The sequence below is a fragment of the Asterias amurensis genome, chromosome 11 (genome assembly GCF_032118995.1).
Source record: "Asterias amurensis chromosome 11, ASM3211899v1".
NCBI classification, from domain to species: domain Eukaryota; kingdom Metazoa; phylum Echinodermata; class Asteroidea; order Forcipulatida; family Asteriidae; genus Asterias; species Asterias amurensis.
Window position 1 is genome coordinate 15,588,285 of NC_092658.1, and position 19,646 is coordinate 15,607,930.

Here is a 19,646-nt window from a genome sequence, read left to right on the forward strand (position 1 = left end):
TTTAGTTTATGAGTATACAGTGCTATAACACACATCGGTATTAGGTTGAACCCAAAATCAATATTCTTTATCCCGGATGTAAATTTAAGATCTATTAAACCTGAGATCAATAAGCAAATCTTTTCTGTCAGGTAAAATTTAGAAGAACAAACCCCCGCATGATTTGTACATGACTTTGTGAGTGGCTAGTTTTGCGAGACCGTGTGCGTCAAGTGTGGGGTGTGGGATCAATTGACGGTGACAGGCAAACAAAGTTGAGTGTGTTTCATGCTACCTCGCTGCATGCGCTCATACTTTACTCATGAACAGGTAGTTTGGTTTATTACGCCAGAACAGTGTCAGTAACTGACACAACAGACAAAGAAGTTGTTTTTTTGAGAATATTAGTGATATTAATTTATTTATACAGCGTATGTAAGGCTTGCATGCACGATTACAAGGGGGTGGGATCAATTTGCAGAGGGAGATTCAAACGTGGGCTTGTGACAGGCAGACAACGTTAAGTGTGTTTCATCATTCTCAACCCGAGTTGTCAGGTACCTTGGAGGGCCTTACAGTGTCAACGCTCATACACAACACGTTTCATCAACGGCTTCTAACCCTTGCGGGAAGATTTGTCAATTGCTTCGGGTATAAATGGCCCAAGCACCATGACATGTCTGTGGAGCACCAGTGGGTTGAAACGCCTGATTTGTGTCGCCTTAGGGGGGAAGAGTGAGAGGGGAGAAGCGCTACTATACTCTGTCTGGGCGTTGCCGTAGCTAATAGCATTAAACATTTCATTAAGTAATTGTGGCTTCGTATATATAGCGCGCGTACCCGTCAGTCAGTGACGCTCGGGGCTATTTAAAGGAATTGAACGCTAGTTGTAAAAACTTAAAATATTAGTTAGCATAAATTTACTTGTTAACGTGCTATTGGTAGCTGTTGCAAATAGTATAATGCACTGTGAGAAACAGCTCTGTTATAAGTAAGTTAAACGTAGCTTTTGAGAAAGAGGTATTTTTTCTATGCATCTGAAAGCACATAACTTATTTCAACAAGGGTATTTTTTTTCAATATGCTCTAGCAAAGTTGAGGACCAATTGAGCCCCCCAAAAGAAAACATTATGCATTATGCTGGGAAACGACAAGTGAGACAAAACTGGTCTTTTGACAATAACCAAACGTGTCCAGTGCCTTTAAAATACATTATTTTCAAGCAAGGTATGTGGAACTACGTTTGAATTATGAGACCCACTCCTATAGATAGAAGCTAATGAAGGAACATCCTTACTCCGTGGGTGAATGTAGTTATTTTGTGACGCACGCTCTCTAAATGATAGGAAATCCCATTAATATACTCCCCATTTTATACGTGGCAACATCAACAGGAAACTTGTAAACTGTTTTGTTTCGAAGAGCATTTTCGCTAGAAATGTCATACAAACTACGCGATCAGATCCACTTGTTTATTCAAGCCCTGCTGGTCACAAACAAAAAGTTGTCTCAAAATTTTGAGGTGAAACTCGTCGCATAAAACGTGTAGAATCAGTTAGCCCCACAATGATGCCTCCACGCTGTCCATCTGCAGAGCAAGCACAAAGTAACGTGAACCTACATAATGCTTTTTGACACAATTGTCATTTGTTCCATAGCACCGTCAACAAAGGCAACATATCCATACATGCAGAGTGTATGAGTTCGAGTCCCAATCGTGTCACATTCATTACGCAAGACGCTTTACTGTGATGCTACGTCCTTCGGATGGCACGTAATGCCTTTGATCCCGTGTGGTGTATCTCACGTAAAAGAACTTAGTGCACTAATCGAAGAGAGAAGGGGTGGTGCCCAGATGTTCCTGGTTTTGACGATAGCATGTTGTGCCACGGAACCTTGTAAACCATTACATGGTGCCATAAGGAGTATCATACATTCAAAGTCCTATACCTTGCAGGAAAATACTATGTTGAAGAGCCTTCAGCACCACTGAGTGATGGATTCGAGTACTATATAAGAAGCCATTACTGTTAACCTTCCCTTTAATAAGCCCATTCATGCAAGTGTGCTCCTTAGCTGCCATATAGGCTGCCCATCTTTCATTCTAACGAGTTCGAAACATTTTCATCATGGTTTAAAAATATTGACTCTCTAGTGAGAATAAAACGTGGCCAATGTTGTGTATAAAGATGAGTGCATATTTAAGGTTGTTCAAAGTCAAACGAAGATTGTTATACGGAACCTACTCAACGCATAACAGTTTGCATGTGATAACGCGTTGATGCAAAAATCAACTCACAGCACGATCTCGCCTACATGTTCCAGTTTTAGAAGTGTAATGAGGCGGGGCCCCGATACGTGACTGTTTCCGAGCCAGGCTGCTTTTATCGCCAAGGCTTTCTTTCTTTCCTCCTTGACAAATTCCACTCACTGGTCGGGTACGTTTTCGGAAGTGACGAAGTCTCTTGGTTTGCGAACGGAAATGTAGGCTTGGTGCAGCCCCGGGCATTCCAAAGCCCATCCAGGCGGAAATGTGGAAGAAAAAAGCTCCGTTCAACTAAAAAGAAAACGTGTACTTTTCAAAAAGAAAAAAAAATAGTTAGCATTAAACCATAACATATTCAATTAGGTTTTTTTTCTGACAACAACTCGGGGGCAAACTACAATCTGCTTGGTTGTGTGTGATGCATGTACAATGAAACAACGATCAACATGCTTGTGCAGACCTTTACTATACATGGATTGCACATGACGTCATGGACCGCCATCTTTGATGTCAACAAGAGGGAACGTGCACACGTGTACGCGTAAGACACGACTCTCAGCCAATAGCGAGGTTTGGCTGCAAGTTACGCGAGCAAAACTTGAACGTGAACGTCAGGAAATTATGTCGTTAAAACCTCACGTTATTTTTAGCATAAGTGAAGTTTCAATTTTTCACGTCAGGTACGTACGTGCAGACGTCATACGTGAGCCCTAGGTAGTGAGACAAACAACACGAACCTCCTTACTTTCACGCGTTGACGATTCATCAAAGATGGCGGCCAAAGTAAGCGGTGTACGTGCATATGAGGTTGATCATTCCTATACTTGGCTGCCGTGCTGTGAGTCAGCCTCCATGCATGCTTATAGATGAAATCCTTATATTTTGTCAGGTTGGTTCGCGAAAAAGAACTGTTTTTATCCCCTTATGCATCAACGCACCAGTGGCGTAAAGCCGTGTCGTAAACCGTGCGGAAGCAAGGCAAAGGAGGGGGTGACACTGGATTGATGAACCCGAGGCAGTGGATGGTTTTAAGGGTTGTGGAGAGGGAGGGGGACTTTGGCTGGGAAAGTCTATTTGCGTTAAAATACATCATACAGAGAAACTGCATAATAATAACACTGATTATCAGTCAAAGATGCCCCTCAAAAGCTGATTAAAGACGGTTTATTTCCGTTAGTTAAAGTGAACAATTTTATTTAGCTGTTAAGCATAAAATATTGCTCGGCAAAGTTCTTTGTTAAGCAACAAAATGAGTACGGCACCAATTGCAACCAATGTAAACTGGCTAAGTAACCAACTTATGTACAACAAAATTTGTCTGTGCTTAGCACATTTTTGTGCTTAAAAAGTATAATACAAAATTGAGCCCGATCCGTTGTTGGTACACATACATTAATGTTTTTATTATTGATGTTTGTGTCCCATGTACAATGGTATAAACAGCCTTTTTATTTGAGGGCTACTTTAAAATGATACTGGGAGTAGATGCCGCAGGCCCTGTTGATCTCTTCTGTTTATGGGCTGCACATTATTTCCAGCAGGAGGCAGTGCACGTAATTTCATATTGACGGGGTCTGATCTCTGATGCCTGTTTTATTACTAGGTGATAAAAGTCTGAGGATGTCATGAAGAGTGATGCGACCTTGTACAAGTTGATGTACATACACTAGAAGTATGCAGATGCCAGGCTATAACAACGTGTCAATGATATACAAACAAACAACCAACAAAACGCACTGGAGTACTTAAACGCGGTGTGCAAAATATCAAGACGGGCTGTTTAGACTGAAATCACAAAGTGCATTAGACGGTTATTGTCAATAATACGCGTTATTAAGAACTTGTTATCACTACTATATTAAGCCGTCTAATTTGATCTAGCGCTGTGCAAACTAACATTGTTAAAGTTATTTTGGGATTCATGAACATGTTGCAACCATATGTTGTAACGCAGCTTTAGAAAAACAACTTTGATAATTTGATCACAAACCTACTATCGAATTGCATACATAAACAAGAAAGAGAAAATAGGTGTCACCACAGTGGCTAACAAAAAGACCCTGATTGTTTTGTTGAGATATAAACTCATTATGGTCACTCCATCATAACGGGGTTTTTCCCGAAGACATGAGCAGAGTGGGATAACATTATATATTATTATTTGAGAATTGTCACAGAGAATGAGTGCACCCTTACCAAACAAGGGTGCAATTTCATAGTGCTTCGTAAGCAGAAAATGTTGCTTACAAATTGCCTGCTAAGCAGAAATGAGCAGGATACCAGTCGAACGTTTCACATGCGACATGGTAGTTTGTCTGGTAACCTTGTTCCTCTAAGCACAATTTTGTTGTGCTTAGCCACTTTTTCTGTTTAAGCAGCTCTAAGAAATTGGGTCCAGCTTTTTTTTGTTCAAACATAACACAAAGTCCTAATAACACGAAGTGCATTGAACTGTTCCCCTTTCCCTCAAATACAGGTCATCCAATTTACTCGTCGGAGTTCAAGGAAAAACGCGTGAAGTACTTTCGGTCGGTTCTGATGATGTTCTACACCTCGGCAATGAATCCGAAGTACGAGACGTTTAAGGAGCAGGTGCTGTCCTATCTAGAAGAGCCTCCATTCTATCTGAACTATTCCATGCTGGAAGGTATGGGGCATCTTCCCATCGTAAGTATAATCAAAAAACAATTATTGACATCAGTGTTTAATACGCAGAGGAACTCCTCTCGAGTGTTGCGTACTCATCTTAAGCGTCTGTAAATGTTTGAAGGTTGAGAGCTAGAAGTATTAATGAAAAACCCACGGTGTAAGTACATCATGGTTCACGCATTCATCTACTTCTCGTCTACCTCTCTATTTTAATAACCAAGAAACAGGGAACTGTTTTCTAAAGTTGATTATGAGTGTGCAGGTGGCAGTGATGTGGACAAGGAGGACAGCCTTGAAATGTTTGCTCAGAGGACGAAAGTGTCTGTACGAGGCAGTCTGGTTAAAAAGGGCGGTCGCCTATCATGATCAAGTTGTTGTCAAACTGGCCTAAGGATGGCGGGTTTTCTTTTAAAGTATATAGATGAGAAGGGCGTCGTGTTTGGGTTAAGCAGGAAGTGGAAACCAGTTGCTTGTGTAAAGTTCAACGAGTTTGAAGTGATATTGGTCTCAGAAGTGTTACCGTGTTATTCACTAGTTGATTGATAAGTTGTATATGGTATGCAATGGTGCACACGTCCGAGATGCGAATAGTCATGGTGACCCCACACGAAACCAAGAGTTTGACATGACAGTTTATAAAGTTAGTTTGATATTGGATATTGGACAGTCCCTTTGAAATGACAGTATAAAGTTAGTTTGATATTTGAGATAGGGCATTCACTTTGTACAGCGGTTACCGATGTTATTTTTTTAGAAATTGGATATTGGACATTCCCACATAGGTTTGCACAGTGTCTACCTTGTACACCGATATTGGATATTGGGCTTTCACGTAGGTTTGTACACTGAATGTCCTTGTGCGGACATTTAACGCACAAAACTACTGAACACGTCTAATATCCAATAATATATAAAAAGCAATATCAAATTAAATTGACGGTTAAGAGTTGGAACATGCTTTTCAATACATGTGTGTGTTGAGTTTGAAACTTAAGTTTGCTCTTGAAGTTGTCGTTGGAGGTTGTTGTTGTGGTAGTGACAGGCAGATGAAGCCAAAACCAGCTTTTGCAAGAGTATGGTTCCTATTGTTCGTGTTGGCAAATAGGCATGACTAGAGTTTGAACATGTTTTGGGAGGTTGTATTTGCCTTCCACTATACATGTAAATAGTGTCAGGCAAATAAAGCCCCCAAACAGCTATGGCAAATGGTGTTGAGTTGCTCGTCTTTGAGGTTATACCAAAAACACCGGTCATGTTGTTGAGCGATTTCAAGTGGCTTCGTAATGGCAACGAAATGTTAACGATACCATGAACATGTTCATGAATAACTTAAGACATGATAACCAACTTAGATGTATGGTGGTTACAATACTATAGACGATGTGAACTGTGACATAACTTGTTAACAAAGTAGCCACATCTCCTGGACTTCCTGCAGGCAGGATTTGTATACAGCCCAATGTAAGGAAAACAATCTTATAGTATATTTTATGGAGACTGCACTGTCCAATTGTTAGTAAACTTCTGATATGACGAAAGGGGCACAGCTTAAAACTTGTTCAGCTTTTACTTTCATAACTCTTGGAGCTATGTGGAAGTTATGTCACAAAGTGTCAACTTTCTCATATGAAAAGTGCAGTATCTTGCCCGCTAGAATACCGAAAGAATGCACAAGGTCACCAATATTCACATGGTCAATAGGGCAATATTTGGTCGTGGTTTGATTTTTTTTCTCTTCAATTCAAACGGTGCTTTACTGCAAAATATTGCTTTGTCTTAGACGAAATTATATATAGTATATACGATTTTCCGCGGTAGGTGAATATTACAATATAGTGAGACAGGTTTATAAAGAACAAACTTTACCTTTTCAATACATGTAATTTATAAAGACAGCAGGGTCACTCGTCGTGTGAGCCATCTTATTGTGCAGCACTGTCATGAGGAACTAACCAATAACAGCATAATGTTTCCTTGAAAAGGTGAACAATTGTGGAATAAAAGTATTCGGTACCGGTATTCATTGCGTTGTTTCATCTCCCGAATAGCCCAGTGGGGTTATCATATTTAGTAATTTACAAGAAACCACAGCTCTCCTCGGGCAGTGTGTATTAAGAAGGTTCTTGGAGCAAGGCCTTCTTGTTTCTGATGTATACGTTTTATTTTCTTTCTTGGTGATACTGATTTTCTCAAGGCAATTCATAGCTGCGAATGTTGTATGCTTTCAATGGACACTATATTGGTAATTACTTTAAAAAACTGTTAGCATAACAACTCGTACTTGATATCGAGCACTGTAGAGCTGTTGATAGTAAGTATAAAACATTGTGTGAAATGGCTCCCTCTGAAGAACGTAGTTATGTAGAAAGACGTAAATTGCTTACCCAAATAATATGAAAGACTTCAGACCCTTTTAATACGCCTGGGAAGAAAAAAAACTTTCAAACTGCACACATTATTTTGTTAAACAAATGCATTTTCTTTTGCAGTATTCTGTGTAGCTACTTCGATGACCAATTGAGTCCAAATTTCCATAGATTTGTTATCTTTTATGCATAATATTGGGAAACATCAAGTGAGAATACTGGGGTGGATTTCACAAAGGTAGTCCTAACTTAGGACTAGTCCTACTCCTAGGCAATGCTAAGAGATAGGACTGGTCCTAAGTTAGGATGAGTTACTGGTCCTAAGAGATAGGACCAGTCCTAAGTTAGGATGAGTTACTGGTTCTAACTTGGGACCTTTCATATCTCTTAGCATTGCCTAGGACTAGTCCTAAGTTAGGACTACCTTTGTGAAATCCACCCCTGGTCTTTGAGAGATACTAAAGGGTATCCATAAATTACCTTTAACCGTTTTAACATGTCTCTGTGGACAAGCGTCTGGTTACAGACTTAAAGAGACTTTAAAGCGATAGATTCAAGATAGTGACGAAATGTGCAGGTTAATCTTTAATCTATGGTCTTCAGTTTGCACTCGAGTGAGGGTTTTACTTTCGTCAGTTGGAAGCTGCCGTGTATTAGCTTGTTCTATTGACTGTTTGCGCGATGCTATAGTGCTGATAAGTGCACCCACTTTGCCTCGTTGATCAAGTCGATTTCCTGGTCTCATGAAACTGAAGGAGTCTAGAAATGATTAGCAAACCTACGAAGGACTGCAAAGCACGTGCGTTAATAGTCCATTTATATACCATAGAGTACGTCTATACCCGACATGGACCATTTGTGTCAGGCAACTGACGTGGGCCTCAATGTTAAACTATATTAAACAATTCAATTGAATTCAGAGATATTTGTTTTCTAGTTCCATTTCAGTGTCATACGATAAAAAATAAGCATACACATTAATCCAAGCAATAAAATAAAAACTAATTTGGAAAATAGAGGCAAACCCCGATAAGCAGCAAGCTGCTCGTGTTTGGGGAACAGGGCTATTAAGGGGGGGGGGGGACCAAACAGACATGAAAGGAAAGGGAAAGGAAAAGGAAAACACGGCAACCATTGACCATTGTGTGCGACAACTGATCAAAAACTACTATTAGTAATTAGTGAAGAGCAGACCACGAAAAATTGACTAACGCACGGAATAGTCTATAGATGAACTGCGAAATAATGAGCCAATGGTAGCCTTTTAACAAAGATGGCGGCCAATGCGAGGGGTTTACATATAAATACTTCAAATTGATTTGTTTGACAAACTGACCGATCGTGCATGCGTACACAGCTTCTGAATTTTGAATAACAATGTGTTTCGGTTTCATTTGTTAGCATGGCGCGCTATTTCAAACGGTCTGACACACGTTTAGCGTGTTTCAAGAGCTAGCGTGTTTCAAGAGAACCCACCAAGATATTGGTCATAGTGGACATGAATTTTCTGCATTCAAGTTTAGATCTTTAATTGTGACATTCCAAAGTTGCCACCGATATTCGCCGGGCACCAGTTGCGGCCTGACGTTATTTATACGAAAAGTGTCCTATTCACAATTGACTCGCCGCCCCCTTAATAACATTTTTGTTTATTCCCCTGTGTTGCCAGAGAATGGTCGGGAGCCTGAATTCTCCAAGTATGCTTGCTTTTGTTTGTCTAGCTGATCTCATTTCCCATACTTCCCCATTCTACATTAAGAAGACAAAACAAGAACAAACAAAAATCCCAGACCGTTGCGATGATTTCACTCAATGCAAAAGTACACTGTACTTTCATCCACTTTGACTGAAAACAAAAAAATATCTGCAGAGCAGAGAGCCGGTGGCTGTGGTAATAAGTAGTAAATTGCGCCTAAATTAAAACATTCATGCTGCCAAATACAGCTTAGATCAATATTGACAAAAAAAAATGCAGCTCGGCATTTTATATTTTTAGCAGGACATTGAAAACGTACAAAGTGTTTGAGGCGACACGTGCGCAGGTTTCCAACACAAATAATTATAATTAAGTGTGTGAATACATTTTAATGATCATTTTCGCGCAAAAAGGGCAGTGCACCTTTTTGTGTTGTTTTCCAAGTAAATATTACAAACTGAAAACGTTCGATTATTTTGTTTGATCTATTTTTTATTTACTTTTCAAACCAGCTCCGGTTTGAGGCATTGAAGCCCAATAGTAATACTGTAAACTCGGTTGTGTTACCTGGTCGTCCTTTGCCACCCCACCCTGGGGTGGATTTCACAAAAAGTTAGGACTAGTCTTATCTCGAGTTAGGACCAGTTACTTGTCATTACCTAGGACTATCCATGCATTTTGTATATCTCCTAGGACTAGTCCTAAGTTAGGACTAGTCCTAACTCTTTGTGAAATCGACCCCAGATTTGGTTATATAACTGTGTACATGTTAACGTACAACAAAAACAAAAACGCCGATTGATCTTGCACCGTCCAACCAGTTATAGGTAGCTAACTCGTTCACTATTGCAGCATTTTACCGTGACTTGCTACCTTTAAAAAAATAGTGTATTTACGTTCACTGATGATAGTCAAAACAACAAAGTTTAACCATAGCTACCTCATCCCCAATTGCATACATTTATGTCCCCGGTGGTGGTAATTCATCCCAACCAGTCTGTGAAGCTGTGGTATAATCGCTCTTGGCTCAACCACTTCTTTTGTCTCAAGGAGGAGCGGTAGCGATAGTTTTTTCTTGAAGTGTAAGAATTGACATGCCCATTCCGAGTCCATTTCATGTTGACTGACGGCCATCTTGAAGTCGACGAGACGATATCGGGCAATGTAGTGATACCTAATAGCGGAGTATGTACAAAGGCAAAATGTAATCAAATTTATTGAGGACTTTATTGCCGTTCCTTTGTATTTAAAGAGACAGTCATTCCCGCTATACCGGTATTGCTAAGAAAGAGCATCTGTGATCAAATTAACGTCATTAGAAACCCAAATGCATCGAGGCATAGACACCAAACCTAAATAGGCCAACTTTTTGTTTTCTCGAAAAGATACGGGGAGCCGATTTTACAAAGAGTTAAGATTTATCTTAACGGAAAATCAATCTTAGATTCTATTAGTGGGATGTGATGTCACAATACAAAGAGTAGTACTGACAATTTGCCTTGTTATGAATTTGATTGCTTTGTGAAATCGGCTGCAGGCCGTACATCTTGGTGAGCAGTAGGCTCCGAAACCAATATACAATTATATCATATTCAATATTTCCCGGGTTTTAAGATAAAAGTAAGCTCTGAAAATCAATGATGTTTAGTTTCTTCCTTCTTCGAAATGAAAAATGTTTGCCATCAGAGATCGGCATGTCGTTTATTCCGTTATGCATTAAAAAGGAACTTCACACATGAGGTAGTTGTCAAAATATCAGTATTCTCACTTGGTGTATCCAAACATGTGCATAAAATATAAGAATTTGAATATAAGACTTTAATAACGTTAATCACACTAAACTAATTACTTGTTTTTGATACATAGTATTTGAACGCCGAGTCCTCGGCATGTTATACACAATGGCGCCTGGTACCGTTTGGCTTGATGTGAAAGTGGAGAATTTAGGTTTTTCCTGGTGGTATCTTCACTTTTAACTTGATCTTCAACATTTTAGGTTAAGTGAAGTATCTCGCTATTATTTCTGCAGTCGACCAAAAGTAACTGACCTGTCAATTGTCAAGAATCACCTTGACATGTTAATGGACTTTAATGTTAGTTTTAATTGCCCTTGTCGAGTGATAAAAATAACCTTCATAATTGTTTAATTGGCCAAAAACCGTTCACGAATGTTGATACTAGAATCGGAGTTTCGCCATAATTCCTTTTTTTCTCGGATGGCTGGCACGACAATGTGTTGTCTCAGTCAAAGTAGTGTGTTATCAGGGTATTAGTTTCTGTTATTGATGTTGTATAGGTGGTAAAATTGGTCGTAATTGGAGCTCAATGATGTTTTGTCGGTCGTTGGTTTTGCTTGTGTTGTGGACGGTTTGATACTCAAGATCAGACTTTTGTTTTAACTACGACGGTTAACACTATTGTTTCATCTGTACTGGTGTCTCTTTAGTCTTATAGTGGTGGTGGTTTGCGTTGGTGTTTAAGATTGGCCTTCCTGCAAAACTGATATTAAGATGGTCACCGCTGATTTGTTTTTCCGTTGGTATTGTTGTAGTTGGACAGATTAGACCGTTTAAGCTGTATGTATTGCACCTTTTCATATTTTAACGAGCAAAGCACTATCTGCCTATTCAGATGTTTTTACTTGATGTCCAGTGAGACGATAAACAGTCGACCTTGCAACACGCGAAGTATCGTTCCAGACATCACGCTAAAGACAACTAATTACGAAACAGGCATCAGACTGATTGGCTGGCAAACTGTGAATCCGACTTCGCTTTAATTTTGAAGCTTTACTTCCCTGCTCGAGCCCTCCAGAGCAAACTAACTTCACCTGCCTTCCTCGTCATTAAGATTCTCTGGAGGCAGTTTTCCCTCTCATTAAAAGGCACTGGACACGTTTGGTAAATTTCTCAAAATAATTTTTAGCATCAGAACTTACTTGGTGGCGGGCAATATTGAGAGGTGGTGATAGTTACTGACACTGTGATAATCGGCTTCCTCTGAAGTGATGTTTTTTTTTTTTTTTTTTTTTTTTTTTTAAGATGTAGTTTTTTACTCAATATTATTAAAATACACCAGGGGTGAAGCCCTTTCATGCATCTATAGCTCACAAATTCGTGCAGAAGGGGCGTTTTAATTTTATTTATTCTCTTGCAACTACAATGACCAATTGAGTCAAAGTGTTAACAGATTTGTTATTACATATATGTTGGGATGGGACATGCTAAGTAAGACTGAATACGGGTCTTTGACAACCACCAAGTGTCTATGTGCCTTTAATCCCATGATACCTTTTGCTAGCACATGATAATCGTTATACAGCATCCACATGGCCCTGCCACTTTTTAAAATAAATGCTAATTATCCCAGAGTAAACGTAAACCATGGTCTAATAATCATTAAGGATGATGGATGGCTTTCGTGATTACAAACAATCGGCAACGACGACATCGTCGAGTAGTCTTTCTCGTGTCGCCGGCATTCATCATTTGTGTGGTAATTTCTCCATACTCAGACAACACTCTGTACGATGTACGACAAACATTCATAAAAGACGATAATACTAATTTGTAAAGGAAAATAACAAAATAAATGGAAGAAGTTCAGCCATGATGACGCATACCCAACCACATCTAAAACCAATTACAATACCTCATAAGAGTCATAGGCCTACATAGACTAAGCGTGCTGATTGGTTTACAACACGTCACATGTCTTAGTTTAGAAAGGCGCACTAACGGCGACGTACTATACCAATGTACTATACTAGCAAGGGTACATATTGACAACCAGGGTACTATACCATTATCAACTAGCACTCAAAGCAGTCCATAACCGTTTATCTTTGTCCTATTTTTATTAGGATAAGAATTGTAGGTTCACTGTGTACAGTCAGTTGTACTACTGCAGAATAGTGAGAGACAACGTGTGTCGTTCATCATTTTATAACAAAGAAGAAATAGAACAAAAACATCGCCTTTAGCTTTCTATAGTTCGAGACGTGCATGTAAATTGCGAGTGCAGTGCTTATATGACTCGTCCACGCACGAGCTAAAGTTATTTTCTTACACTGTCAAACTAATTTTCACTGACTACATATAATAGAAACAAGGGACTGGCCCTAACACGTTTTATTATGATGTAATTCGCTCCCTAAACTGATTTAAACTAACGTTCTGGCCTTTACCATTGCCCCGGGGACGTTCGTTTCAATCAGAACACCAGGAATCGATTGATCCTACAAAATGCTTCGAGACTTGTCGAAAAAATCTACAAATGTATCAGGGAGTATTTCCACCACTCGCGTCCGTTTAAAGAAAAAATACAGCCTGAACCGTCAGCAGCTTCTGAGCATTACAGTGACATAATTATAATATGTTGTATATTGTAACCGCAATTTTGCAGTTTACACTGAGGGTTGAAAACTTCAGATTATCAGTGGCAATATTGTTTCGCCGCCAAAACTATTGCCAACCGAAAGTAATGTGAAAACAGCCATAATGCATATAGAAACAAGCTCAAAGCTTTCTGCGTGAACATTCAATGCTATTTTTGTTCATAACGGATTTATTTGGAGCTTGTTTTCATTCTCCCGTAACATTTTTAGCTGAAAAGGGAGTGGTTTTAATTTAAGCAGAATACTAAAGATACACAGCACGTTGTTTTGCTATGATACTCTAGGAGAAGGCCTGAATGTCAGTTTTGTAGTGAAGACCAGATAGTTCGCAACCGAGGCCGAAACCAGACCTCTCTGTCTCCCTATGGAGTATTCTGATTGGTAATGGACTCTCTGTCTCAAAGTTTGTCTTTGACAAGGTGGTCATTGGTGAAACTATCTGTTTAGTTTCTATGATGCGTGATGTACTTTTCCACCTCACTGCATACTGCAAGGTGATTTAAGTGTCATCATTTCCACTCACCGCTGAAATAGGTCATTAGTTGTTATAAAAAAAAAAGCAAGTTGTGTCAAGTTGTGGCCTGCAGGAGTGCTCTTGTGTGTTCTTACACACAATAGAACATTGGATTACATTCAAACCTTGACTCCTCAAGGGAATTATTTTATCAACATGGACCCCACAAGGGAATTCTTCGTTCAACCTGGATCTCACAACGGAATTCTTTAACGAGGAGAAAAATATGATAACAATAGCAGGACCACACGAACCTTTGGTTGTCAAACTCTTGCAAAAGAATATTTTGAACCGAAGGGTGGCATGTTTTTTCCCCCAACCAGAAATGTCCTAAAAGCGTACACTAAAGATGGATCAAATGACAGGATGCATTGTCGGGTCTTCGATTTACATCATTCACCAAAGTATAAACGAGCGTGGCAGCAAGGTTAGTTCGGTATTTGCCACTGAACATTCATTTTGTACAGCAGTGTTCAGTCTCAAAATAACAGGTGGACATTCACTGCACCAACCGTACGTTAATGTCCAATATCGAAATACCAAAGTTAACATTCGCTGTACAAACCTACTTCAATGTCCAATGACCAGTATCAAACTTACTGTCCAGCCATGACAAGTGTTTAGTTTAATGATGATGTTATTTATATTACTCATTGTGTACCGCTGTTCTCACAGTTTTTTGTTGTGTTTTATGTATTCACAGATCAATGAGCACGCAGCAAACCTCTACGATGCCGTCATGTTGTATGCGCAAGCGCTTAACACTACACTCGCTGCTGGAGGAAACGAAGTAAGGAACGGAACGGCAGTGATAAGTCACGTGCTTGGAAAGACTTACCAAAGTATGTTGGTCAAAGCACTACTCGTGTCAATGTTTATATCCCCTAACATAATTTAAACGTCTCCGGATAAGATCCCAGGTGATAACGAAGCCCAATTGCGAATTCTATCTTGGCATTTAACCTCAGCCGAGGGGCGCGGGCAGAAGGTCAAGCTTGATTAACTGTTTGATAACTACAAAATGTGTGGGAAAATTCCGCCGATTTGTTATTTTAACTACCCTTAAACATCACTTGTTCATATACTGTCACGTTTTCTTGGTGGGTCAACTTAGAGGTTGACAAAAACAGTGGGATGGCAGTTTGTTCTATGAACTAAGACCCATTGCAATGTGCACATAACAATCCTGTGCGCGAAAACTGAATCCTGACTTTGAAATTTTCAGTGGTCAAGAGAATATATATTTACCTGTTCAGACCATTAAAACAAGCAGTGTGCCTCAAGCACAGTAAATTTTAATACCCGTAAAACAATATGCCTTCAGATCGCGTCAATCAAGTGGGTCAAGTATGTCATTTGTTTCCCCGGGCTACTGGGGGGTTTTAAATATCCTGTTTACATTTAGCTATTTCTCCCTCAATCAAAAATACGTATTATTAAATGAAGAACAAACTGATGCAGATGACCACTTGTCTATTGTAAGAAACCCTGAAGGGAGGTCCAGTTAGAAGTCCACCATACTTAACCTATATAGCGTCAATCCACCTTGGGGATATCTACGTTGGAAAGTTCCTTAAAGGATCTTAAGTCACGTATGGGAGAACAGGACAGAAAAAGGGGAATACAAAAAACTGCACAAAAGTAATACAGCAACAACAACATCAACAACAACCCGGTATTGCATCCCTGTGGTACGGAGCTCAGGAAGTGCCATCCGACATGTTGATATCCTGACATGATTATCTTCAGATGACGACATCCTAAAGACAGATACGTCAACATACCGAGATGTAAGGATGTCGAGATCCTAAAAGTAGAAGGTTCTCTTGCGGTGAAAGTTTTTTTTGAGATGTCGTCATCCTGAGATAATTATGGCAGGATCTCAACATGTCGGATAGGAACTCAAGAGCTCCGTACTGTGGTGTATGCCATTAAGTTTTTGTCCATTTATTCTGTTTTATAATTCAGGTATTACGGGTCTGGGGCGGACTATCGACGCCAATGGTGACGCAAACGCCAACGTTAGTGTGTTCACAATACAGCGTGAATTAAATAGTACGTATGGTCACATTATTGCTCCAGTCGCCATCTTCCAAGATTACAATGATATACCGGTTAGTATTCTTTACTTTGCATTTGTAATTTCGGCAGCAGTCTTGGGTGCTCCACTACAGAAAGCTTTGTACTTCTCTTAGAGGTGACCCCATCATTGCCTCATTTCCTTCAAGCCTAGAATTGAGATAAACACCAATAAATGTATTTGGTTTGGGCAGAAATTAGTGTTTTTTTGACACATGCTGTAAAGTTCGATTCTGGTTTGGTATCATTAATTTGACTTACACCCATTGGTGTCAACATCAACACCCCAATTTTTAAACATGTACAATTCAATTCAATTCAATTCAATTTAACTTTATTATCCACGGTGGGAAATTTATTTAGGCCCTTTATACAACAAATTTGTATAAGTCGGATTTAACTTCGAATGTCCAGGACCGTGAAGACAACGTTAAATGGAGGCGATGTCAAAGGTGATTATGCGTATCGAAGTGCAACGTCAGATGTTAAGGTTAAGCCAGACAGTAGCTGCTAGTGACGTTGGCGCATGGGATCAAAATGTCAAAAAGTTTGATCCAGTCAAAATTCGCTCAATATGTATTATACAGTATGTGGGCTCTATAATAAAGGCCCAAGGGAGTGATAAAATACAATGACAAGTACTCAACAGTTGAGCAGAAAATGCATTAATGATCATTAATGATCATAAACAGTTTCGTTGAACCATGCTTCACCGCATGTCATGCAAGTCATCAGTAGTTCCATGCCCATAATTATGGTCTTGAAAACAACGAGTCGGAGAGTTTGGATAATGAATTCGAAATTGTAGATTCAACGGCCAAAGAAAACGATAGATTCGGAGCAATTTAAGCTCCATACATATTAAAACTCATGCATTGTTTAGTGGTACAAAATTGAGACTGTCTTATTTTACTGCTTGCGACCTTCTGGTAGGATGATTGTTGAAACATGCAAGGCCGTTTCATCTGTATAGGCCTATGTTGAAATTATCATATGTGCGTATTTGATATGAATTTATGTGTATAAAGTTCTGTTTTTTACCCAAATACACCGATGTGTGTTAGCACTGCACTGAATACTCAGTACTTTACCGAGCTCTGTGGGAAAATGCAAATGTCCATAACTTGTGTGTACGTATTGTTGTAAAGGCAGAAATGAACATCCCGGTTTGGGAATAACAAAGTCGATTTTTAATTTTGATTGTTATTTTTGTTGATGTAATACGTTATTTCATTTAGATGGTCAATACTCTTATTTATATTGGGAGCAGGGGCGACTTTGTTAAGCTCGTTATAGCACACAATGCTCAACACAAACATAATGTTCGCACTGGAAAAAAAATACCATATAGAATTTGTGCAACAATTTTTTTCTTTCTTTCGTTATTCTCGAATACTGGTCTCTGACATTCTCTGACATTTACCAAACTTGTACAGTGTCTTTAAACCCGCTAAAAGTAGTTTCTGCCCATCACTTTCTTCACTCTGAGCTTTTATCAATTTATACGGGAAGTTGTTACAGATTATTGTTGGTCTTCTTTCCGCACAGATCTATGCTGCACACGCCAAGGCTAGAATTAATTGGGTTGCAGGCAGTCCTCCTGTGGCCGAGCCGAAGTGCGGATTCGACGGCAGTAAATGCCCTCCTCCAGAGATCAACCACACAGCTAAGATCGTTGGGGGAGCTTTCTCGGGTTTTGGGCTGATCGTCTTTGTTATTCTAGCAGTTGCATATCGGTGAGTATAAAAAGGCTCACTTGATAAAATGTAGACCACTTGTTGTTGTGCCTGACGTGTTTCAACAAACTTGAACACTATGGCGTATATTTGGAGCGTCATGGCCGAGCAGATAAGAGCACCGAGCCCAAGATGTGGTGTCTGTTCAGCAGCTCGGGGTTCGAGTCCCGGTCGCGATATTAGTGTTCAAAGACACTTAACTACATTTAGTCCCGGTCGCGATAATAGTGTCCAAAGACACTTTAGTCCCGGTCGCGATATTAGTGTCCAAAGACTCTTAACTACATTTGCTTCTCTACATTCAGGGGTTATTTGGGTCCCTGTGAGGGCATAGATGGTTCTTGTGATTGATATTGTCTAGTAGTGCATATTTGTTGCACAAGCTGTATACTCCTTAGGGCCATGTCACACGAGTGTGACACGAGGCAATTTACAGGCAACCAGTTCAAGGCAATCTCAAACAAGAAACGTCATTCACATTTCAATGTTCACATTCTTTGGGATCGTAAAGGCAATGCTTGAAAGTGTACCAATATGCTCATGTGTTATCTGAGGACCTGGGCCCAATTTTATAGCGCTGCTAAGCACAAAAATTTGCTAAGCATGAAATTTCTTCCTTGATAAAAACAGGATCACCAACCAAATTTCCATTGGTTGCATATTGCTTGTTACTGGTATTTAGCTGTTGTTTGCTTATCCTGAAAATCACGTGAAAATGTTGATGGTTATCTTGTTTTTATCAAGGAAGAAGTTCCATGCTTAGCAAATTTGTGTGCTTAGCAGCTCTATGAAATTGTGCCCGTGTTTAATGCACTAAAGTTACCTCCAAGAGCAAGTTCGAATGAGGCACTATTGTCTACCATTGGTGGATTTTGTCTGGTACCCAGGGTGTGTTGAATGCATCAGGGCAAAACCAACCAACCACGAAGGCCCCTAGCCATAAAGAAATAGTTAACCTTCAATGTTCAGTTCGTTTGAGTTCACGTTTTAAATCTGAAAACAAGTTTGAACACCGTGTTTGAGCGTGTGTTTTTGTTTGTTTAGATGTCTCTGTCGTGTACTGTTTCATGATGTAGTCTGGAACAAACCATAGGTGACACGTTAGGATTATGTTATGGCGTCAACTTGTCAATTCGGAAACGGCTTCCCAGACAAGTTGCTTTCTGAAAATTTTGCTTTTAAAAAAAGTAAATCGCGAGGATAAAACATTCTCGAGAATCATCGAGTATGATACTGACATGTTGGTGCCTTCCAAATCCTTACTGGTTCAGTGTGGACTACGCGGATTGGGAATGTTAACAAATAAAAGACAATCGTGGAATAAACTTGATTTCGATTTGGTTTGTACTTTCCGGCGTCGGACGCCGATAACTGTCCCAAGTGTTTGCAAAAAGCTGGAATCTCAGAGACTTGTTATGAGATTTTTCAATTGCATTTGATCCACCTGGGGTTGCATTAGAGAACTGTAAATGTGTTACACAGCCTGCTTGTTGACTATTCTCAGACAATTCAAAGGGTTAGTCTATATTGCCTTTTACCATTCGTAGTATGTGGATTTATTGTTAACCATTTAGGTAGTGTGACGGAGGGGCGCGCTGGGACAGCCTGTGTCAAGTGTCCATGTTGACAGTTGTAGTAATAGTCTTGTCCATATGACACTTTGTGCATATACAACTGTATTTACTGCTCCATTTTATATTAATTTGCCCAGACAGAAACGTTTTAAAGGACAGTTGCAGCAGAAACTGATCTTCATTTTGTTCCAATCTCTTGCAATTGCAAGAATGGATTCAAACAATTTGGAGTTTAAAAAGGTTTAAAAAAAACCTTTAAAAAAAAATCTTATCTATGGCATGATACATCCCAGTATAGTCAAGGTTTTCGTGACAAAAACCCTGGTTGTGCACTTTCCACAAAGTTCGACATAACAAAGTTAGCCTCTCGGAGTGCAACCGACTTGTTCAT

General features: G+C 39.6%; 1 protein-coding gene across 1 annotated transcript in view; it reads left to right on the forward strand.

The window, feature by feature from the left end:
• LOC139944320 (guanylate cyclase 32E-like) overlaps window positions 1-19,646 on the forward strand; it is a 103,761-nt gene that overhangs the window by 43,344 nt on the left and 40,771 nt on the right. The window contains exons 4-7 of the mRNA XM_071941312.1: window positions 4,722-4,912; window positions 14,570-14,708; window positions 15,835-15,980; window positions 17,494-17,681. Of these exons, the coding sequence (XP_071797413.1) occupies window positions 4,722-4,912; window positions 14,570-14,708; window positions 15,835-15,980; window positions 17,494-17,681 (664 nt within the window). The remainder of the gene's footprint in view (window positions 1-4,721; window positions 4,913-14,569; window positions 14,709-15,834; window positions 15,981-17,493; window positions 17,682-19,646) is intronic.